This window comes from Crocuta crocuta, unplaced genomic scaffold (assembly GCF_008692635.1).
Source record: "Crocuta crocuta isolate KB4526 unplaced genomic scaffold, BGI_CrCroc_1.0 scaffold125, whole genome shotgun sequence".
NCBI lineage: Eukaryota > Metazoa > Chordata > Mammalia > Carnivora > Hyaenidae > Crocuta > Crocuta crocuta.
The window spans coordinates 1,371,977-1,395,990 of NW_027531143.1; the positions used below are offsets into that span (position 1 = coordinate 1,371,977).

The window sequence follows — 24,014 nt, forward strand, 5'->3', positions numbered from 1 at the left end:
TGAACTATTGAGACCTTATCAAGATAAAACCTTCTGTACAGCTAAGGAAACAGTTAGCAAAACTAATATATAGATTATAATCTAGAATCAAACTCAGCCCACAAAAAAACAAATAATCCAGTGAAGAAATGGGCAAAAGACACTAACAGACATTTTTCCAAAGAAGATATCCAGATGGCAAACAGACACATGAAAAGATGCTCAACATCACTCATCATCATGGAAATACAAATCAAAACCATGAGGAGGTACCAGCTCACACCTGTCAGAATGGCTAAAATTAACCTCTCAGGAAACAACAGATGTTGGCAAGGATGCAGAGAAAGGAGAACCCTTTTGCACTGGTGATGGGAATGTAAACTGGTACAGCCACTCTGGAGAACAGTATGGAAATTCCTCAAAAAATTAAAAGTAGAGCTACCCTATGATCCAGCAATTGCACTACTAGGAATTTATTCAAAGGGTACAAAAAAATGCTGATTTGAAGGGGCACATGCACCCCAATGTTTATAGAAGTGCTATCAACAATAGCCAAATTATGGAAAAAGCCCAAATGTCCATCAAATGATGAATGGATAAAGAAGGTGTGATGTGAGATATATATATATGTATATATATATATACAGTAAGACATATATATGTTTTTTTTGTAGGCTGAAACCATATATATATGTGAGATGTATATATATGATGGAATATTGCTCAGCTATAAAAAAAGAATGAAATCTTGTCATTTGCAACAACGTGGATGGAACCAGAATGTATTATGCTAAGTGAAATCAGTCAGAGAAAGACAAATATCATATGATTTCACTCATATGTGGAATTTAAGAAACCAAACAGATGAACATAGAGGAAAGGAAGGAAAATTAAGATAGAAACAGAAAGGGAGACAAACCATAAGAGACTCTTTAATACAGAGAACAAACTGAGGGTTGCTGGTGGAGGGATGGGCTAAATGGGTAATGGGCATTAAGGAGGGCACTTGTTAGGATGAACACTGGGTGTTATATGTAAGTGATGAATCCCCCAATTCTACTCCTGAAACCATTATTACACGACATGTTAACTACTTTGTATTTAAATAAAATTAAAAAATAAATTTGAGAAAATGTCATGACTGAGCACATTGGAGCTAAGTACCTGTACAGGATGAAACATCTGTCAGTAGGTCTCAAGAAACTTTGGCTCTGGGTGCCTAGTCTCAATACCCTTTCTCATTGTCAGGATCGACAGACATATCTTCCAGAATTCCTTCCTGTGGGCCTCCTTCTTCCCCCAGGCTAATGTGAATATGTCAGCAGGGCTGTATTTCCTTCTGGAGGATCTAGAGTAGAAACCATTTCGTCTACGGCCATACCACCCTGAACGCGCCCGATCTCGTCTGATCTCGGAAGCTAAGCAGGGTCGGGCCTGGTTAGTACTTGGATGGGAGTAGAAACCATTTCCTTGCTGCTTCAGCTTGCTGAGTCTCCCCACATTCCTTAGCATATACCCCTTTGGGAGTGTAGCTTTTCTTGGAAAGCCAGCAATGGCTGGTTGAGTCTTTCTCAAGCAATATCATACTAAATCTCTGTTAAGTGACATATTTAATTCATTTTTAAATTGTTTGTTCCTAATATACAGGAATAAAGTTGATTCTTGTATACTGCTTTTGTAGGCTGACACCATGCTAACTGCATATTTATTCTAATGGCTTTTAAATTCTTTTGGATTTTGTACGTGTACAATCACATTGTCTCAAATGACTATTATATTTCTTTCTGTCCAATCCTATGTTTTATTTCTTTCTCATGTCTTTTTCTTCTCCATTACAATATTAACTAGAAATGATTATGATAGGCATCTTTATTTCAACACAAAGGAAAAGTTTCAGCATTTCTTATTAAGTATAGTGCTTGCTATAAATTTTATGTATTTATCTTTTTGTCAAATTATGGATGTTCTGCTGAATTCCCAGTTTGATAAGAGTATTTATCGTGAGTGGGGTCACCTGGGTAGCTCAGTCAGTTGAGCGCCCGACTCTTTATTTTAGCTCAGGTCATGATCCCAGGATTGTGAGATCAAGCCCTGTGTCCAGCTCTGCTCTAAGCATGGAGCCTTCTTAAGATTCTCTTTCTCTCTCCCTCTGTTCCTCTCCCTCTGCCCCTTTTCTCTGCCTCTCTCTGTCTCTCTGTCTCTCTCTCTCCCTCTCAAATACAGAAAAAAATTCTTTGAAAATATTTATCATGAATGAATGTTAAGTTTAAATATTTTCCCCATATTTATTTATTTGTTAAAATGATCTTTTGATATTTCTCTTCTATTCTGTTCATTTGATAAATCACATTTCTTGATTTTTGAAAGGCAAACCAATTTTTCCTGCATGGAATAAATCCAAATTGGTCATGATGTACATAATCTTTTTATATATTGACGGATTCATTTGCTGATATTTTACTGAGATTTTTTGCATCTATCTTTATGAGTGAGATCAGCCTACAATTTTTCTTTCTTTTAATGTTCTTGTCAGGCTTTGGATTCAAGACTATGCCAGCCTAATAGAATGAATTGAGACGTGTTCATTCTTTTTTTTTTTGTAAGTTTACTTACCTTGGAGGCACTGGGGGTGCAGAGAGAGGGGGAGAGAGAGAATCCCAAGCAGGCTCCACACTGTTCCCATGCAGGACTTAAACTCACTAACCATGAGATCATGACCTGAGCTTAACCGATATCATCACCCAGGTGCCCCAGTATTCATTCCTTTTATATTTAGTAGAAGAGTTTCTGTTAGCTGATGTCTGGTACAATTCATTGGTAAAGCCATCACATTTTGAGTTTTCTTTGTGTGAGGATTTTGAGTATGGATTTAACATCTGATTTTCTGTTTATTCTTTTGTCAGTTTAAGGAAGTTGTGTTTTTCTAGAAATCAGTTCATTTCAAATAATTTGACAACTTGTTTTCATTAAGTTGTTCTTAATATCCTTTATCATCTTGAATTCTTTAGGATATTTAAGAATACATTCTCTCTTATTACTAATATTTATTTTGCCTTCTTTCTTTTTCTTGATTAGTTTCATCAGGATTATCATTTTTATTAGTCTTTTCAAGGAATCATCCCTTAAGTATACTATGTTTACTTTCTTTCCCTGCTATTATCTTTATCTTTTTTTTCTTTCAACTTTTTAGTTGACCTAAAAAGGCCTAAATTTTTTATCATTAAAATATTTTCTATTTCCACTGAGATTTCTTTGGCCCAGAAATTATGTGAAAGTGTACTGTTTAACTTCCAAACATGAGGATCTTTTAATTTATATTTTTATTATTTATGCAGAGCTTACTTCCACTGTAGTCACTAAAGGTAATCTGCGTGTAAGTTTCAAACATCTGAAATGTATTTAAATTTCCTTTATGGCTTAGAATATGGTCAGCTTTTATAAATTTTCTGTGTATATTTTAGAAAACTGCATATTCACCTTGGCAGTTGCAGTGTTTTGCGTGCACGTATGTATGTGTGTGTATGTATGTATATATATACACACACATATATAGTTGTTAATTGTATTAAGTTCTCCTCTATCCTTAGTGATTTTTTTGTTACTTGTTCTGTCAGTTACTTGGAAAGATGTATTAAAATCTCCCACCATAATTGTGGATTTGTGACTTTCTTCTTTTAGTTCTGTTTAAATTCGGCTTTGAATACAGAGAGCCTATATTATTGGGTCATGCAAATTAAGGCTATTATTTCTTCCTGAATAATTAAACCTTTTATCATAATGAAATGACACTCTTTAACTCTAGTAATACTTCTCTCCCTAAAGTCTATACTGTGACATTTTTTCAGTTTTTTTTCTCCTTTATTGGAGTATAAGTGACAAATAAAAGTTGTGTATATTTAAGGTACACAACCTGGTGTTTTCATATACATATACATTGTGAAATAATAACCACAATCTAGTTAACTAACATATCCACCGCCTCGGATAGTTACCATTTTCTTTGTTTTTTCTTTTTTGTGTTAAAAACACTTAAGATCTACCATCTTAGCAAAAGTTCAAGTGTATAATGTGGTACTGTTAACAACAGTCCCATTGCTTTTCTATAGGTCTTCAGAACTTACTCATCTTGCATAACTGATTCCTTGTACATTTTGAGCAACATGTTTTCATTTCCGTGTCCACCCAGACCTTGACAACCACCATTTTACTTTTTGCTTTTGTGAGTTTGACTATTTTAGATTCCACATGTAAGTGAGATCATGTGGTGTTTGTCTTTCTGTGACTGGCTTATTACACTTAATAAGGATTAGAGCAGGATTTCCTACTTTTTTAAGACTAAATAATTATGGGAGTGCAGGTATCTCTTTGAGATATTGGTTTTGTTTCCTTTGTATATATATATTCAGAAGTGGTTTTCTGGATTATGTGGTAGTGCTATTTTTTACTTTGTTGAGGACGATTTATACTGTATTCCATAGTGGCTGTACCAGTTTACATTCCCACCTACAGTGCACAAGGGTTCCCTTTCCTCCAGATCCTTCTCAATACTTGCTATCTTTTGGCTTTAGGTAATAGCCACTCTGACAGGTGTGAGGTGATATCTCACTGGTTTGCATTTCGCTGATGATTAGTGTGATGCTAAGCACCTTTTTATGTACCTGTTCATCATTTATACGTCCTCTTTTAAGAAATTTCTGATCAGACACTTCTCCAAAGAGGACATCCAGATGGCCAACAGACACATGAAATGATGCTCAGCATCCCTCCTCATCAGGGAAATACAAATCAAAACCACACTGAGATACCACCTCACGCCAGTCAGAGTGGCTAAAATGAGCAAATCAGAGAACTCTAGATGCTGGCGAGGATGTGGAGAAACGGGCACCCTCCTACACTGTTGGTGGGAATGTAAACTGGTACAGCCCCTCTGGAAAACAGTGTGGAGGTTCCTCAGGAAACTAACAATAGAACTCCCCTATGACCCAGCAATAGCACTGCTAGGAATTTACCCAAGGGATACAGAAATGCTGATGCATAGGAGCACATGTACCCCAATGTTCATAGCAGCACTCTCAACAATAGCTAAAACATGGAAAGAGCCTAAGTGTCCATCAATGGACGAATGGATCAAGAAGATGTGGTTTATCTATACCATGGAATACTACATGGCAATGAGAAACAATGAAATCTGGCCATGTGTAGCAACATGGATGGACCTTGAGGGTGTTATGCTGAGTGAAATAAGTCAGGCAGAGAAGGACAAATATCATGTTTGCACATATAGGAGGATTAGGAGGAACTTAACTGAGGAACAAGGGGGAGAGGAACAGTGTGAAAGTATGGTGGAGTTAATACACCGGGGGGAGGGGGAGCGACTCATGACCAGTAGGGCACAGGATCTAGTGGACTGAGGCTCCCCACATATGCTGCTCCGAAGGCCCAGCAGTATGGAGGTCCCAGTCGTGGGTCCCAGTGACTAACTGGACACTGTACCTTGACTGGCTCACTCTCATCCTTTAGAGTCTCCCCAGGGTCCACTGCCAGCTTTATGGCTGCTTTCAGGCTACAAGACCGTATGGCCCCAAAAGCCTAAAATATCATTATCTGGTCCTTTACAAAAAAAAAAATTGCTGACTCCTGTTCTAGGGATCACCACATACATCCTTAACTTAAGGTATTACGGAATTCAATCTTTCTGCCACTTCCTGAATAAGACCTTAAAACAGGTGAACTTCCTGTCCCTGCCTTATGACTAATCTCTTCCTTAAATACCAAAAAATACTTTTAGTATTTTTAAAAAAGTTTTACTTATTTCTGAGAGAGAGAGAGAGAGACAGCGTGAGCAGGGGAGTGTCAGAGAGAGAGGGAGACACAGAATCTGAAACAGGCTCCAAGCTCTGAGATGGCTGTCAGCACAGAGCCATACGCAGGGCTCGAACTCACAAACTGTGAGATCATGACCTGAGCCGAAATCAGACGCTTAACCGACTGTTCCACCCAGGTGCCTCTTTGGTATTCTTTAATATGGTCACTATTCATTTAGGTTGACCCATATATTTATCATTTCATTGTTCTTCATTTGTTCCCCTGGACCAACTTCTATCTTGGCTAATTTTTCTTCTACCTAAAGAATATTCTTTAATATTTCCATTAGTATAGAATTCTGATGACAGATTCTCTCAGTCTTTGTTTGAAAATATCTGTATTTGCTCTTAATTTTTGAATGATATAAAAATATCATTACATATAGAAACTGAGGCTGCCAGTTATTTTGTACTGACACTTTAAAGATACCCTTTCATTGTTTTCTGGCTTTCATTGTTTCTTTTGAAAATGCAGCTGTTTTATTGTTGCTACTCTGAAGAGAATCTTTCATTTCTTCTTCTCTGGCTGCTTTAAAGGGTTGTGTTTGTTTGTTTTGATTTGGTCTTTTTGTCTGTCTAAACTTTTAGCAGTTTTATTATAATATGCTTAGATCTGAGTTTTTTGTTTATTCGTCTTGGCTTTTATATTGCTTCTTGAATCTGAGACGATATCATTTGTGAGTTTGGAAAATTCTTAGCTATTATATTGTCACAGATTGCCTCTTCATTTTCTCTCTTATTCTAGAACTTTCTTTTTTTTTAATATTTTTATTTATTTCTAGGAGAGAGAGAGACAGCGTGAGCAGGGGAGGGTCAGAGGGAGAGGGAGATCCAGACTCCAAAATAGGTTCCAGGCTCTGAGCTGGCAGTCAGCACAGAGCCCGACGCGGGGCTCTAACCCACGAACCGCGAGATCATGACCTAAGCGAAAGTCGGACACTCAACCGACTAAGCCACCCAGGTGCCCCGGTCTTATTCTAGAACTTTCTAACCCTTCTCTTATATGTCTCTTTTGCTATATTCTGTACTTTTCCAACCCCTCACTTCCCCTTGCTTTATTCTGGATATTTACTTCTGCTCTTTTAGTTCCCTAGTTCTCTTTTAAGCTGAGCCTAATTGGCTGTTGAATACATTTAATCACTTAATATAATGAGAATTTGGGGTGGTTCTAAAAGGATTTAGTCCTGTGAGGCTGGTTTACACATACTCTGATATAGCCCTTTAGGAGTCCAACCAAAAGGGGGCAGCAGTAGTAGTTTCTAGAACATCTCCTTAGTGAGACCCATATTCCAGTTTTCCCCCCAGCCCCTTAGTCTGTTTAAAGTTCTGCCCAGAAATTATTTCCATGTTAAATGATAGTGACGTACACTTATTTATCTTTTTTTTTCCTTTGAGGACCTAATCTAGATTCTGTGATAATGCATTTTGTTCAATAAATGTTTAACGGGTGAAAGAAATAATTTATTTTACATTTTCACTGTAAGCAGAATAGGGAAGGAAATTTAAGCCCAATATTAGAAAGGACTACCCAGTTATTAGAGCCTTCCCATAACAAAAAGGGATGCCTCATAACTAGTAGGTGCCTATCCCAAGAAATGTTCACAAGAACATTCAAGTTCAAATGTTCAATTTTAAAAATCACTTGTCAAGAGACTGTGGAAATAATTACACATTTGGCATTAATCTGGGTCAGATAACCTCCCAAGTTTTTTCTATCCTTTAGTTTCTATGATTCCAGTTTATGTTCCAGCTATGATATTCTACTTCTTTTCTTTTTTTACATTTAATTTAATTTTATTTTTTTAGTACTTTGCTTCCTGGTTTCTGACAGTGTGATCTGAATTATGGAGTGTAGGCCTTCTGACATGGTTTCATAAAAAATAGGCCAGTCAAAAATACTGACCGTTAGGAACAGGGAGTTGTTTTGTTTTTTTTTTTTTTAGGTTTATTTATTTATTCTGAGAGAGAGAGAGAGAGAAGAATCCCGAGCAGGTTCCACACTGTCAGCCCAGAGCCCAATGTGGAGCTTAATCCCACAAACTATGAAATCATAACCTGAGCCAAAATCAAGCATCAGATGCTTAACCAGCTAAGCCACCCAGGTGCCCCAGGAACAGGGAGTATCAAACAAGTTCTCTTGGCAGTTTGACTCAGTGAATATGTCTTTGCTTATCAAAGGCAGTCACAGGTTCTTTTTAACAGAGTAATCATCTAGGTAAGGGACTTTAAGTCAATGGACAGAGGAAGATTCACATGTCTATATAATGACAGAAAAAAAATGATTTAGTTGATTCATTAGGAAAAATAATATCAGCAATTGAGAAACTTATTTCCATGTAGACAAAAGTAGTATCTGAGTTTTTGTTCTCATTAATTTATTTATTCACTCATTCATTGAATCTGCAACTATATTTTGAGAACCTAGGGGAAGAAAAAGAATACCAAGGATCCTCTTTGGTTGGTGATGTTTTCAACGTTTCACAAGTGAATTTTATGAAAACTTTTTAGGGATTTCACATCTTTTAAGACAGAATGGTGTTTGCTTCTATTTTGGGAAAAAACCATAAACAATTCAAATATTTTTTTCCTTTAAAATGGGGTACTGTTGGGGCACCTGGGTGGCTCAGTTGGTAAAGCGTCCAAATTTGGCTCAGGTCATGATCTTGTGGTTTGTGAGTTTGAGCCCTACATCGGGCTCTGTGCTGACAGCTCCAGCAGAGCCTGGAGCCTGCTTCATATTCTCTCTCTGTCTCTCTCTCTGCCCTTCCCCCATCCGCACTCTGTCTCTCACTCTCTCGAAAATAAACATTTAAAAAATTAAAAGATAAAATAAAATAAAATAAAATGAGGTACTGTTGGATAAGGTGAGGCCCTAATGAAAGGACATATGTGGGGTTACTAGGAATCAGAAGAACACATTTGTGGCCGTGGTCACTATGTTGAGCAGTCAGCCTGTTACCCCTAGTTACTCTAGTCCTCACCAGTTCTACCTCGTATTCTTTTTCTATTTCTATGTGTTGTCTAATTTATGCCAAAAAAAGATAACAAGTTAACCACAGTTATAAAATTACATAGCTTTTCAGATTCACTTCAAAGTTATCTTTATTGAATATAAAGTTGCATTCATTGATCAAAACTCTTAGATACTCTACTGAAGTTTTCTGTAAATCTAAAATTGCTTTTTTAAAAAATTTTCTTGGGGCACCTGGGTGGCTCAGTCGGTTAAGCCTCCGACTTCAGCTTAGGTCATGCTCTCAGGTTCATGGGTTGGAACCCCGCATCAGGCTCTGTGCTGACAGCTCAGAACCTGGAGCCTGCTTCAGATTCTGTATCTCTCTGTCTCTCTGCCCCTCCCCCTCTCATGTTCTGTCTCTCTCTGTCTCAAAAATGAATAAAAAAAATTAAAAAAATTTTTTGTTTTCTTAACATTTGCTCACCTTTGAGAGACAGGGAGAGAGACAGAGTGTAAGCAGGGAAGGGGCAGAGAGAGAGAAAGGTACAGAATCTGAAGGAGGTTCCAGGCTCTGAGCTGTCATCACAGAGCTCGATGCAGGGCTTGAACTCACAGACCACGGGATCATGACCTGTGCTGAAATCGGATGCTTAACCGACTGAGCCACCCAGGTGCCTCTAAAATTGCTTTTTTAAAGTCTTTTAATTAAAAAAAATAATAAAGAAAAATGCAATTTTATTCAAAGCTGAAAAAGTCTTATATAAATTTCAAGCTGTGTCTAATAATTTTTTTAAAGTTTTTAATGTTTTATTCATTTCTGAAAGAGAGAGAGACAGCATGAGCAAGCGAGGGTCAGAGAGAGAGGGAGACACAGAATGTGAAACAGCCTCCAGGCTCTGAGCTAGCTGTCAGCACAGAGCCGAACACGGGGCTCGAACCCATGAAACCGTGAGATCATGACCTGAGCCAAAGTTGGACACTTAACCAATTGAGCTACCCAGGCACCCCTCTAATATTTCAAAACCTAATGGTAAAAGACAAAATACAGTGGTGATTACAGATATGAATCTATCCATGACTTCATTGTGTTATGTAGGGAGAAACTTTTATTATGGTCTGAAACAAAACACAAAATGTATTAAAGTAAACCATTTCATTTGTTTAAATGCAGAATGCAAGAATTTTAATACAAAATTCAAGAATTTAAAAATTCAAGAAGTTTTTATCTGAATTTAATACTAAACTAGTAATTCAGGGTTTTTTCCATATTTTCACACACATCATTACCAAACCAAGCATGATATAATATTTTATTTGTCAAAACTGTCTTCTTCCTAATATAATTTATTTAAAGTAAATATAAAAGAATGCCATTTTTTATATTGAGTGAGGCCAAATATTACCAAAGATTTTATTAAACATAAATTTAACAATATAATATTTGATAGAATAAAGATTTTTAACTTCAGATAATCTCTTTATCATATATCACACCAAAGTCACAAAGTGTTTTTCTGAATAATTAAGGCTTCTCAAAAGCTATTTAGAAGTTATTATTTTTTTTTAATTAAGAAGTAACTAAACTACAAAGATAGAAGGCCTCTTATTTTACAGGTGAGGAAATAGAGGCTTGGAAAAAATGAACCATTTGCTCAAAGGACAAAAATTAATAGAGGGCAGATACTAGATTCAAATTCAGGATGATCTGATTCTAAAATTTATGCTCTTGGGGCGCCTGGGTGGCTCATTCGGTTAAACATCCGACTTTGGCTTGGGTCATGATCTCACAGTCTGTAGGTTCGAGCCCCACATCAGGCTCTGTGCTGACAGCTCAGAGCCTGGAGCCTGCTTCAGATTCTGTGTGTCCCTCTCTCTCTACTCCTCCCCCTCTCACTCTCTGTCTCTGTCTCTCAAAATAAAATAAAGACATAAAAAAATAAAAATAAAATAAAACAAAATAAAATTCATGCTTTTAATCACTGATGCTAATGTATGGCTTACACAACGGCAGTGGGAACTGGAAGAAGGGGAGTATGAGTGGTATTTCAAAGACAAAGTCCATAGGCAGTGCTGATAGCTTGGAGACATGAAAGTTTTCATTAGTAAAGGTTAGAAATGATACTAAGGCTTCTAACTAAGAGATTTAGGAAAGTAGTGTTGCTACCATATTAAATACCATAAAAATAAAATAAATAAATAAATGAGCAGTATAAGATTTTCATTTAGGGGAAAATGATGCTGAAATTGATTTTGGCCTTGCTAAATCACAAATAACATTAAGACTTACAGGTAGAGGGGCACCTGAGTGGCTCAGTCATTGAGTGTTCAACTCCTGATTTCGGTTCACATCATGATCCCAAGGTCGTGGAATCCAGCCCCATGTCAGGCTCTGCACTGAGTGCGGAGCCTGCTGGGGATTCTTTCTCTCCCTCTGCCCCTCTCCCCTGCTCTCTCTTGCTCTCTCTCAAATAATAATAATGATAAGAGTCTTTAAAAAAAAAAAAAACCTTACCAAAAAAAAAGAAGCCTTACAGGTAGAGCATCATACAAGGCATTTGAAATACAGGACTTGGATTCTGTTGAAAGTCAGTGCTGAAATTGTAGATTCAGGATCCATCCACTAAGGGTAGTGGTTGAAAACAGCAGTAAAAGAGAACTGAGGAATGAGAAGAGAATGCGAACCTGGAGACCTAAAAACATGATCTAAGGAAGGCACCCACTCATGGGCTTAAGGAGGAAAAAATGTGAGCAAAGAAAATAAATAAATAGCAAAAAGTTAAGAGAGAACCAGGACAACCTACACTCATGAAAGCCAAGAGATCATAAATATGGCTAAACTTTACTGAGCACTTACCATGTGCTATGTATTTCATATACATTATCTTACTTAATCTTTATAGTAACTTAGCAAGGTAGGTCTGTATATCTTTCTTGATAGATGAAGACAGAAGCTTTAACAGAATTAAGCCATATGCCTATCACTCAGCTGGCACGTCCTAGGGCAAACACTGGAGCACATATTGCCAGCCTCCAGAGTCTGTTTTCCAACCGGTAATCTCTAATGTGTACAAGGCAAAACACTGTGATGTGGGAAGAAAATGTTAGAATTACCATTATTATATCTCATTCTTTTTCAATTGTATTTCTTGTGTATGTTTTATAACATGCATCCCATATTAGTATGGTAATGTGTGCTTATTTTCTAAATTAATAAGTATGTATTTATTGTGGTATATGCCCAAATGATATACTAATGTAAGGATGCAAGAAAAATTGAAATCATTTATTTTTTAATTTTTTTTAATTTTTTAATATAGATTATTGTCGTTGGTTTCCATACCAACAAGTGCTCATCCTGACAAGTATCCTCCCTCCATGCCCTTACCCATTTTCCCCTCTCCCCCACCCACTTCAACTCTCAGTTTATTCTCAGTATTTAAGAGTTTCTTATGGTTTGCCTCCCTCCCTCTCCTTAACTATTGTTTCCCCTTCTCCTCCCCCATGGTCTTCTGTTAAGTTTCTTCTGTTCCACATATGAGTGAAAACATATGGTATCTGTCCTTCTCTGCCTGACTTATTTCGCTCAGCATAACACCCTCAAGGTCCATCCATGTTGCTACAAATGACCAGATTTCATTCTTTCTCATTGCCATGTAGTATTCCATTATACAGATAAACCACATCTTCTTGATCCATTCGTCAGTTGATGGACATTTAGATTGTTTCCATGATTTGGCTTTTGTTGAGAGTGCTGCTGTGAACATTGGTGTACATGTGCCACTATGCATCAGCACTCCGGTATCCCTCGGTTAAATTCCAAGCAGTGCTATTGCTAGGTCATATGGGAGTTCTGTTGCTACTTTTTGAGGAACCTCCACACTGTTTTCCAGAGCGGCTGCACCTGGAATCATTTCTTTAAACCACTATACAAAACTGCCATTTTGTCTTGTCGCATCTTCAGCAAGAAACATACTCATTTTCTATGGCTATGTTGTCTTTTAAATGCAGTACTAGTTGTATTTGAGTTAAAGAAGAACTGTTTATTTCATAGGTTGTTTTCAAGTCATTCGTTGGTATTTTCAGAAATTTGTGATGGCTTTGGGGTTACTTGACTCTTTATAATAGTAGAAGGAACACAGGCCTTAGACCAGACAGACCTGGGTTCAAATATCAGCTTTGACCTTACTGACCATGTGACCTCAGACAAGTACCTCATTTCTCAGAGCCTCAGTTTATTTATCTGTAAACTGGAGATAATATTAACCTTGCAAAGTATTGCAAATTTTAGCAATACCATAAGAAAATAAGCTAGCCCTGAGATTTGCATACTGTCAATACTTCTAAAAGGGCAGCAAATAGCACTAATAGAAGAGTACTTATTTAGTGTAGACAATATCTGTGGCCCAATAGTCATGTCCCCTCTAAAATCGGGGATTTTACAATATATCTTTGGCAAAGTTTTACCTATATTGCTCTTATTCAACCTAGAAACTTGTTTGAACATAGACAAAAAGCATTTTCCAGAAATATGGAAGCCACTGCATACAGCTCTGTATGCAGCCATTTATATGAACCTACATCAGAGATGCAGGTTTTCCTACATCAGAGATTTTTGTTTTCCTGGATATAAAAGTTATGTATACTATACTGTAGTCTATTGAGTGCACAGTAGCATTATGCCTAAAAAACAGTATTTACATATCTTAATTTAAAAATAATTTTTTCACAACCCTGAGTGGCTCAGTCAGTTAAGCATCCAGCTTCAGCTCAGGTCATGATCTCACAGCTTGTGAGTTCGACCCCTGTGTGGGGCTCTGTGCTGACAGCTCAGAGCCTGGAGCCTGCTTCAAATTCTGTGTCTCCCTCTCTCTCTGTCCTTCCCCCACTCTCTGTCTCTCTGTCTCTCTCTCTCTCTCAAAAATAAACATTTACAACATTTTAAATACTTTATTGCTTAAAAAAAAAAGTCAAGCCATCATCTGAACTTTTAGTGAGTTTTAATTGTTTTGCTGGCGGATGGTTTTGCCTCAGTATTAATGGCTGCTGGCTGACCAGGGTGGTGATTGCTGAAGGCTGAGGTGGCTGCGACCATTTCTTAAAATAAGACAACAGTGAAGTTTGCCACATCAGCTGACCGTTCCTTTCAAAAAATTTCTTGTGGCATGTGATGCTGTTTGATAGCATTTTATCCACCGTAGAACTTCTTCCAGAATTGGAGTCGATCTTCTCAAATGCTGCTGCTGCTTTATCAGCTAAGTTTATGTAACATTCTAAATCCTCTGTTGCCATTTCAACAGTCTTCACAGCATCTTCACCAGGAGTAGATTCCATCTCACGAAACCACTAAACCACTGTCTTTTCTCATCCATAATCAGCTCCTCACACATTAAAATCTAATAGGAGGGGGCAGCCATTAAGTCGCTTCTTCAGGCTCCACTCCAGGTCTCCTGCTGTTTCCACCACATCTGCACTTACTGCCTCCAAAGTTGGAACCGCCTCAAAGTCACCCAGGAGGGTTTGGAACAACTTCTTCCAAACTCCTGTTAATGTTGATATTTTGACCTCTTCCCATGAATCATGAATGTTCTTAATGGCATTTAAAATGGTGACTCCTTTACAAAAGGTTTTTCAGTTTACTTGGCCCAGATCCATGAGAAGAATCACTAGCTATGGCAGCTATATCCTTACAAAATGTATTTCTTAAATAATAAGACTTTTTGAAAGTTGAAATTACTCCTTAATCCATGGGCTACAGAATGGGTGTTGTGTTAGTAGGCATGAGAACAACATTAATCCCATTGTCCATCGCCATCAGAGCTCTTGGGTGACCAGGTCTATTGTAATACTTTGAAAGGAATCTTTTCTTCTGAGCAATAGATCTCAACAGTAAGCCTAAAATACTTAGTAAACCATGTTTTAAAGAGGTGTGCCATCATCCAGGCTTTGTTGTTCCATTGATAGAGCACATGCAGAGTAGATTTAGGGACCTGGAATTTTCTGAAGTGTAAATGAGCATTGGCTTCAAATTAAAGTTACCAGGTACATTAACTCCTAACAACCAAGTCAGCCTGTTCTTTGAGGGTTTGAACAAGCTAGGCATTGACTTCTCTCTAGTTGAGAAAGTCCTAAATGGCTTCATCTTCCAGGATATGACTGTTTTGTCTACAGTGAAAATCTGTATTTAATGTAAGCTACTTGCATTAATTATCTTACCTAAATAACTTGCTAGATAACTTGCTGCAGCTTCTATGTCAGCACTTGCTACTTCACCTTGCTCTTTTATGTTATGGAGAAGCCTTCTTTCCTTAAACCTAACAAACCCACCTCTACTGGCTTCAGACTTTCCTTCTGCCAACTTCCTCACCTCTTTCAGCCTTCACAGAGTTGAAGAGAGTTAGGGCCTTGCTCTGGATTAGACTTCGGCTGAAAAGAGTGTTGCAGCCGGTTTGATCTTCTATCCATAACTTTCTCCATATCAGGAATAAGTCTATTTAACTTTCTTATCATTTATGTGTTCACTGGAGTAACAGTTTTAATTTCCTTCCTTTGCATTCACAACTTGGCTAACTAGTGCAAGAGGCCTAGCTTTTAGCCTATTGCAGCTTTTGATGTGACTTCCTAACTAAGCTCTATCATTTCTAGCTTTCACTTGAGCACTTAGAGGCCATTATATGGTTATTAATTGGTTTAATTTCAACTGTTGGGTCTCAGGGAATAGGGAGGCCCAAGAAGAGGGAGAAAGACAAGGGAATGGCCAGTGGGTAGAGCAGTCTGAACACACACAACATTTTTTATCAAGTTTGCCATCTTAGATGGGTGCGGTTCATGGCACCCTAAAATAATTACAATAGTAACATCAAATATCACTGATCACAAATCACTAGCAAATACAGTGATAATGACAAAGTTTGAAATATTTCAAGAATTACCAAAATGTGACAAGGAACCATGAAGTGAGCAGATTTGTTGGAAAAATGGTGCCAATAGACTTGTTAGACAAGAGGTTGCCAATAATCAATAAAGCAAAGTATGACAAAACTGTGTATGCCTTTATAATAGCACTGGCTCTTCCTGTTCTTGTACAGAGCAGTATCCCTAGAAATGTACTGTCAGAGACATAGAGGGCCAAAGATATGGCAGCCTCAACAGAATGCCACTGCCCTCACTTGCATTGGTTGGTGTGTTGAATGCTTGTCTACTTGTCTGATGCTCTTCGCAGATCTGTACTCCCGACTTGGTGGTATTCCTGGCTTGCGCCAATCAGAGGCTCAAAGAGAGATTACTGAAGCGTGCAGAGCAACAGGGGCGGCCTGATGACAATCTGAAAGCTACCCAAAGGAGACTAATGAACTTCAAGCAGAACGCTGCTCCATTGGTTAAATACTTCCAGGAAAAGGGGCTCATCATGACAGTAAGTTAGCTATACTTTTATATACATGTCCACTCTAAGAATGATCTTTCAGATGTCTAATTAACCTGTTCTCATTTAGAAACCCTCTCTACCTTAAAAAAGTGGCTTTTCTTGGGTGCCGATCCAATAGGAAAAAAAATCAGTAATTTTTACCTGTTTTGTCTTTTTAAGTCATAATGATGAAACTCCTTTTACTGTAGTTTGATTTTTACCAAAACCATGATAAATTTTAATGCTATTTAGAGTTCTATAGTCCCCAAATAAAAAAGTATTTCTAAACAATTGTTTGGATAATTTTAAGTAGTACTTTACCAATTTCTCAACTCTTTTGTCTTTGGAAACCTAATAAAATTGATAGAGTAAAAAACACATAGTTGACATAGTGTTATATTAGACTTAAATTGTAAGATAGGCTTTATCACGATGTGCCACATAAGGAAATGAGATTCCAATGGCACACAAAAAAAATTCCCAATTGTTTGACTTGCTTAAAGAAGTTAATACTGTCTCAAAATGGAAGGCATTGATCTTTTTTGTTCTATTAACATAATGTTAATATTAATATAATCATAATTAGTTTGTTCTGTGTTAATGATCCTCAGTGTACCAATGAAAGATAAGACTGAGTCATTTCTTAATACAGTTATTAAAATTCAGGAAGTTAGAGGTGAAGATTCAACCAAATTATGATCTCATAACATTGGAGACTTTAGTATTAAAATAGAGGAAACAAAGAGAATCATTGGCCATCTAAAGAAAACATTTTATGGGAAGAAGACACTAACGCCAGAGTATAGGTGGATGGTGGCAAAACTCAGCAGAACTCTTCCCCCAGCCCTTGGGTCCTTCTCATCAGACCAGAGATTCTTGTCTAGTGGGATTACAAGGCCCAATAGACAATCTGATGAAAATGATGCATTTATGTCTTAATAAAAGTTACAAAAGATTTTTTTTTTTAACCAATTTTAGGTAAGTCTACTGAAGCTCGTCCACAGGGCTCCTATGACCTAACAATTACTGAGTTAAAAAATCTCTTTATTAGACTAAGATGCCCTTAAATCTGAGAGAGTCACAACACTTGAATAAAAATCTCTTTGTAATGTTTGTAACATTGTAAAGAAATATTTATTAGGATTCGCTCTTTGAGTCAAAACTGTCACGTCAGAGAATTATAAATCTGATCTGAAAATTGTTCACAGTGCCAGAGTTCATTTTATGGTCTAAAGGAGACATTAATGGGAAAGATTCAAGAAAATCATGTTAGATGTTTCTCCGGTTATTTTTTGTTGGGATTGTTCCTTGTTTCTCTTGCAAATTACCAATGCTGACTTCTGCTCTGTGTCATGAAAAAAGGAATTTACCCTACAGACCAAACCCCTAACTGCAAAGTGCAGAGCCAGGGTTTTAATTGATGTTTGCAGGGCTTAAAGGTATTACCACAGTGTCTCTGATTACTCCCTGCTTGTCACGTTCGTCATCACAAGCAGAGCAGATTTCCCAAATGAATGCAGAGTGGGGATTGCTAATTTACTAATATTTTGCATGGAGGTGAAATGCCATTGCCTCTAATTGAGGGAGTCAATAACAATGTGGATGACAGCCTGTAACCTCAATGCTAAAACCAAATAAGCTTTAGGATAAATGCCTCTAATTACTGGGAGAGTTGCCTTGGAAAGTCACCTTTTGAAAAGTGGTGAACACAAACACAGGCTAAGCTCTGAGGAATAGAATTTGAAAATTTAGTCTGACAGAGGAGCAAGTATTGCATCCAGAATCACATGTCCTCCTTCAGTATGTGGATCATAGTTCAGTTTTAGAACTACAACATATTTGGTAGCATTTCTGCTTTTATTATTATTTTTTTTAATAGTTTATTGTCAAATTAGTTTCCACATAACACTCAGTGCTCATCCCCANTACAGCCCCTCTGGAAAACAGTGTGGAGGTTCCTCAGGAAACTAACAATAGAACTCCCGTATGACCCAGCAATAGCACTGCTAGGAATTTACCCAAGGGATACAGAAATGCTGATGCATTTCTGCTTTTAAAGATGAGTTAAGAAATAAAAAGTGTCATTCTTGTTAATCACAAGCATATTAAGATTTTAATGAAAAAACTGGGAGTTAATAGGTCAAACCCAAATGTTTCCTTTTCTCTGTCATTTTTTTTCTGTTACTTCCACCTGCCCATCCTAATTTATTCATTTAGTAAGTATTTATTGAGAACCATTAGGTTGCAAGACACTCTGCTAAATGCTAAGGATGCAAAACTAAATAATCAAAAGGTAAGGATCTTTATTTTATTCCCTGACATATTGCAAAGTCCTAGAACAGTACTGCCTGGTATATACTGTGCTCCCAGTAAATGCACAAAGCTGAATAATTATTTGTTAATTAACTTAGTTTCATAGGAATCAACACTAACATTTAAATACAAGTACACTTACCCCTAAACTGCCAGTGCATAACTATTGGTTAATTATCACCACCTTCCCTAACATCACTGCACAGAGTGCTGGAAAAGAAATCTAAACAGCACAAACCCTCAGCAGATTTGGCAATTCACCTAAACAAAAGAAAGGCAATGATACTTGATAATAGCTTACCCAAACATATCCATTCTTCTAAAATTACTGAGAGGAAAATTCTGTCATTGCTTCTCAATACTTGAGGTTGATGAATTTGTAAATAGGTAACATGCTGAAGCTGTATTTCCTTTAAATACCATCACTTATTGTATCCTATTTAAATAGTCATTCTTATGTAACCAAAAGGCTCATTAATTCCTATTTGTTGGGTTTAGTAACCGAGACAGAATATAGTCAAGGAGCTTGGGGCATCTGGGTGGCTCAGTTAGTTGAGGGCCCTACTCTTGATTTCGGTTCAAGTCATGATCTCATAGTTCCTGAGATTGAGTCCTGTGTCCAGCTCTGTGCTGATGGCACCAGGCTTGCTTGGGATTCTCTCTCCCTCTCTTTCTACCCCTCCTCAGCTCATGCCCACTCTTTCTCAAAATAAGTAAATAAAAACAAATAAAAAGAATACAGTCAAGGAGAAGTTTTCAGAAGTTAACAAGAAAGGCTATCAAGGTATTCTGGAAGATACTTGAGTGACAATGCTGTATGTGTGTACTGGGTATATGACCCTGTGAATTGTTTTAAATTCACTTTAAAAAAAAATTAAGTAGCCAGTGCCTTCTGGCATGAAACCTGATACTGATAGACTCTCAGTGTGAAAAGCCTAGAGGACACATGAGAAATATTTACTTTGACTTGAACAAAAGACAGCTTATAAGGAATCACAGTGTTTGGGCAACAGGCATTTATGAAATCCTACTGTGTGCAGAGCTGGCAAGGCCGAGCTGCCCTCCTAAATGCCTCCTTCATTTAGGAGGACGGATGAGTAGTCCCCATTTAATTTACTTATTAACATAGATCCTTGTAATCCTTATTTTAAAATATCTGGAACTAAATTAAAATGTGAGTAATGTTACTTTTATTATTGTGGGCTCTAAAACCTGAGATACATGTTATGACACCAGTTTCATTCTCTGATCTTTTGTATAGAAAGGAAAATAAAAGGACTGAGAGATAAAGCTATTTGCTCACAAAGTGCAACATACATATAGCAAAGCAGCGTCCACTGTTCTGGGAGCAAATTAGGCTGCTTCCTAAACAACCTCTCCACACGGTTGTGGTGGGGACAAACAGATACCAAATCTGTAGCTGATTCTGGTATTCTGTCTTGGTAACAAGCAAACACCAACTTACAACTTCTCCACACGCAGTGCGTGCTCAGTCTCAGTGCTGTTCACACTCCACAGACAGAGCAAACCAACTGACTCAGTGAAAGCATCTCCTTTCAACGTGGGAAATTGATGCCAATTATACAGCAAACGCATCATCAGTGCCTGATGGATAAGAGCACTCACACCAGAAAAGGCAATATTCTCATTGTGAGGATTCATGCGGGCAAAGTTTACAGGAAAAATGAGGACATACTTAAACAATGAGCATGCTTCCTTTTCCAAAAGAATGTAAAATATTTTGTTTATTATATTATTTTAGACATCCATGAACTAGAGTCCCCAAAACCCCAGTGCCCAACTTTTATATCATCTAAAGTAGGGCTTGCTTTGATACCAATGAAAGATGGTTAAATGATGTGGATAAAATCAAGATAATATTTGGGGCGCCTGGGTGGCTCAGTCAGTTGGGCCTCCGACTTCGGCTCAGGTCATGATCTCACGGTTCGTGGGTTCGAGCCCCGCGTCGGGCTCTGTGCTGACAGCTAGCTCAGAGCCTGGAGCCTGTTTCAGATTCTGTGTCTCCCTCTCTCTCTGACCCTCCCCTGCTCCCACTGTCTGTATCTCTCTCTGAAAAATAAATAAAACATTAAAAAAAAATCAAGATAATATTCAAGCGAACACATCTGAAAGATTCACATGAAGGAAGCTTCACTTCCAAATATTTTGATGGACAAGTCTAAGAATACTTTAGTTAAAGCCTGTGCTGTTTTCTGTGGGACTGGCTTTCACAGCAGCTTGTAATTTTTTTCAAAGTAAAATAAAATGAAGAGACAGTTGGTAGCTGAATGTCATATCATACTAAGAGCTTCCTATAAACTCTTCTTTCAGCCCTACAGTTTGTGACCCGAAAATGTACAATACACACATATACATTTCTAGCTGGTCACGTTTCCAAGAGACACTCTGATCAGAAGAATAATTCTGACAATAGTGTCGGCAAACATTCCATGCTTCTAGAACTAGGTCTTAATTTACTTTAATATGTTATGGTGAGACTTATTGGGAACATGAGTAAGAAAATCATATTTTTGGTAAAGTTCTTGAACTAAAATTTTTTATATTGAAGACCCAACTAGTTGCTCTTATGTTGATCTTCAATATTGATTGAGGCAAAGAATTGATCAATGTCTTTAAAGAGGGACGGCAGTGTAGTTAAATTAAGTGACTAAAGGGGATAAAGAAGAAGGAGGAGGAAAGGGAGGAGAAGGAACAAGAGAAGAAAGAGGAGAATGAGGGAAAGAAGAAGGGGAAAGAGAAGAGGGAGGAGGAGGAAGAGACAAGAAAAAGGAGAGGCATGAAAAACTTCCAGTCAGGAAAATACAAAAAAAAATTATGAGTAAATGATATCTTAAAAAACAATAGCTAATAATTTCTGAGTACTAAATATATTCTGGGTACTATTCAAAGAGCTTCACAGGTTTTAGGTCATGCATCTTAACTAAATCTCTATCAGACAGGTACAGGCACATCTCATTTTATTGCACTTCACAGATGTCTGCATTTCCTACAGATTGGAGGCTTGTGGCAACCCTGCCTCAAGGAAATCTATCAGTGCCATTTTCCCAACAGCATTTGCTTACTTTATGTCTCTGGTTCACATATTGGTGATTCTCACAATATTTTGAACATTTTCATTATTATTTGTAATGGTGATCTGTGATTAACGATTACAACTGACTGAAAGCTCAAATGGTGGTTAACATTTCTTAGCAGTAAAGTATTTTTTGTGTTTATTTTTATTTATTTCACACATACATGAGGTAGGGAGGGCCAGAGAAAGAGAAAGAGGGAGAGGGAGAGTCCCAAGCAGGCTCCACACCGACAGTGCAATCCCACAAAGCCACGAGATCATGACCTGAGCCGAAATCGAGAGTTAGACTAACCGAATGAGTCACCCAGGCACCCCGGGAATAAAGTATTTTTAATTAAGGTATGTAGATTGTTTTTTAGACATAATGCATTTGCACACTTAGACCACTGTTAGTGTGCAAATAACTTTTATATGCACTGGGAAACCAAAACATTCATCTGACTGGTTTGATTGTAACAATTGCTTGACTGTGGTAGTCTGGAATCAAACCTGCACTACCTCTAAGGCATGCCTGCATTATTGTCCTATCCATTTTGTAGATGAGAAAACTAAAGCTCATGCAAGTGTAGCCGGCCCAGGATCCCACAAGAGCAGTGGAGCCTCAGTCCTGACCTAGGACGCTCACCCCAGAGGAAGCATTTGTGATTGCTGTATCGTCCCTTCGTTGAACCTTGACACTTACACGTTCTAGACTGTCAAGAGAAAGCCCACTACTGCTTTCTCCAGGCATTTGTTGTTTGATAAGCACCTCTGTTCAGCTGTAATCTCTTCATTTCTGTTTCTCAGAAAAAAATAAGCAAAAAAACTCACTCTGATGGTATGTTATGTGGAGTGGTTTTAAAAAACTAATTTGACTGGGTAACAGATGTCAAATAGTTAAGATAATTCATAGAAGTAATACATCTGAGCACATGTACAAGAAAGCAATGTTACCATGAATGGCCAGTTGTGGAGCCTTGTGCTTTTATTTCTACTACACATTATCTCCTTCCCTTGCCAACTTCTACGAATCAAATGTAAATCCATGGCTGCAGGCAAAACCCTATCCTTATCTACTAGGAATCTTATTATTCATCTTATCCATTATGACTGTTCTTTTGTAGTCATCCTTTCAAACATTTTTACTGAGAGCCTATTGCATGCCAGACAATAGCACTCTCCTGTGTAAAAGGGCCCACACGAGGCACTGTAGGGAATCCGAAGATGATGTGGAGATAAATTTGCCTTCATGGAGTTTGTCTACAGACAGTGATGTAAGCATAAATAACTTGAGAACAGCACCGGAAAGAAATAAGTGCCACCCACAGAAGTATAGTAAGCCAGGAGGAGTCAGGGACAGGGGAGTGACTTCCTCTTAGAAAGATTGGGAAAAGCTTTCCTAGAAACATGGACTCTTGAGGGGCAGGTAAGAGTTGGAACCCGGAAATGGGATGGAAGGACATTATAAGTGGATGTAAGCAGACGTAAGGAATGTAGGGTATATAATGGAGTTGTGAGAATTAGAAGGGTGTGGGGGCCATATGCTCAGATCAAACTGAAGAAGGCACTTCAGTGCTAGACTAAGAGGGAAAGGCTATTTTGTGGGCAGGGTGAGCTTTAAAGGCCTGGAGCTGAGGAGTGCCCTAACCTAATGAGAAGTATAAGCTGGTAGTTGCGTGTAAAATACTGAATAGAAGAAGCGTCTAGAAGGGATTTGACAAGGGCCTAGGGTTGGGATAGTGACCGTGTGTGACACAAGGTTTTTATTCTTCCTTAATCTTACAACCATCTGGAGCTGACTGCAAACATGGGAGTAACTGAAAAAGTGCTTGAAGGAAATTAGCATGCATAAATCAATGGAAATGAGATGTAACATAAATTGTACCAATGTAACTATTTTGATTTCCCATTTGGGTAGCATTCATGGCAGAGTTAAAAGAAAACAGGATAACAAAAGAAAAGGTACATATTAAGAACGGTGGTTAGCCAAAACACTGTGAAGTGATCTTAAAATCCAAGAAAAGAGGGACGCCTGGGTGGCTCAGTCGGTTGATCATCTGACTTCAGCTCAGGTCATGATCTCACAGTTTGTGGGTTTAAGCCCCATGTTGGGCTCTGTGCTGACAGCTTGGAGCCTGGAGTCTGCTTCAGATTCTGTCTCCCTCTTTCTCTGCCCCTCCCCTGCTCACACTCTGTCTCTCTCAGTCTCTCAAAAATAAATAAACGTTAATTTTTTTTTAATCCAAGCAAAGACACAGAATGATCAGTTGAATCACCAGTTAGTCTTTCCACAAATAATTGTTTCAAAATAATTCAGAGTGAAATAACTTAATGAATTAAGTAAAAAGTTACAAATATATTTGGGATTATTTATTTTCTTGGCAGACAGTTCTACAGATCTTATAGATATAAAAACGTAGCCCCATTAAA

The 24,014-nt window shown here is 37.8% G+C and overlaps 1 protein-coding gene across 2 annotated transcripts in view; it reads left to right on the forward strand.

Moving 5' to 3' along the window:
* AK5 (adenylate kinase 5) overlaps positions 1–24,014 on the forward strand; it is a 228,566-nt gene that overhangs the window by 32,663 nt on the left and 171,889 nt on the right. For both annotated transcript variants that reach the window (XM_077771136.1, XM_077771137.1), the window contains exon 6: positions 16,016–16,207. In XM_077771136.1, coding sequence (XP_077627262.1) covers positions 16,016–16,207 — 192 coding nt within the window. The remainder of the gene's footprint in view (positions 1–16,015; positions 16,208–24,014) is intronic.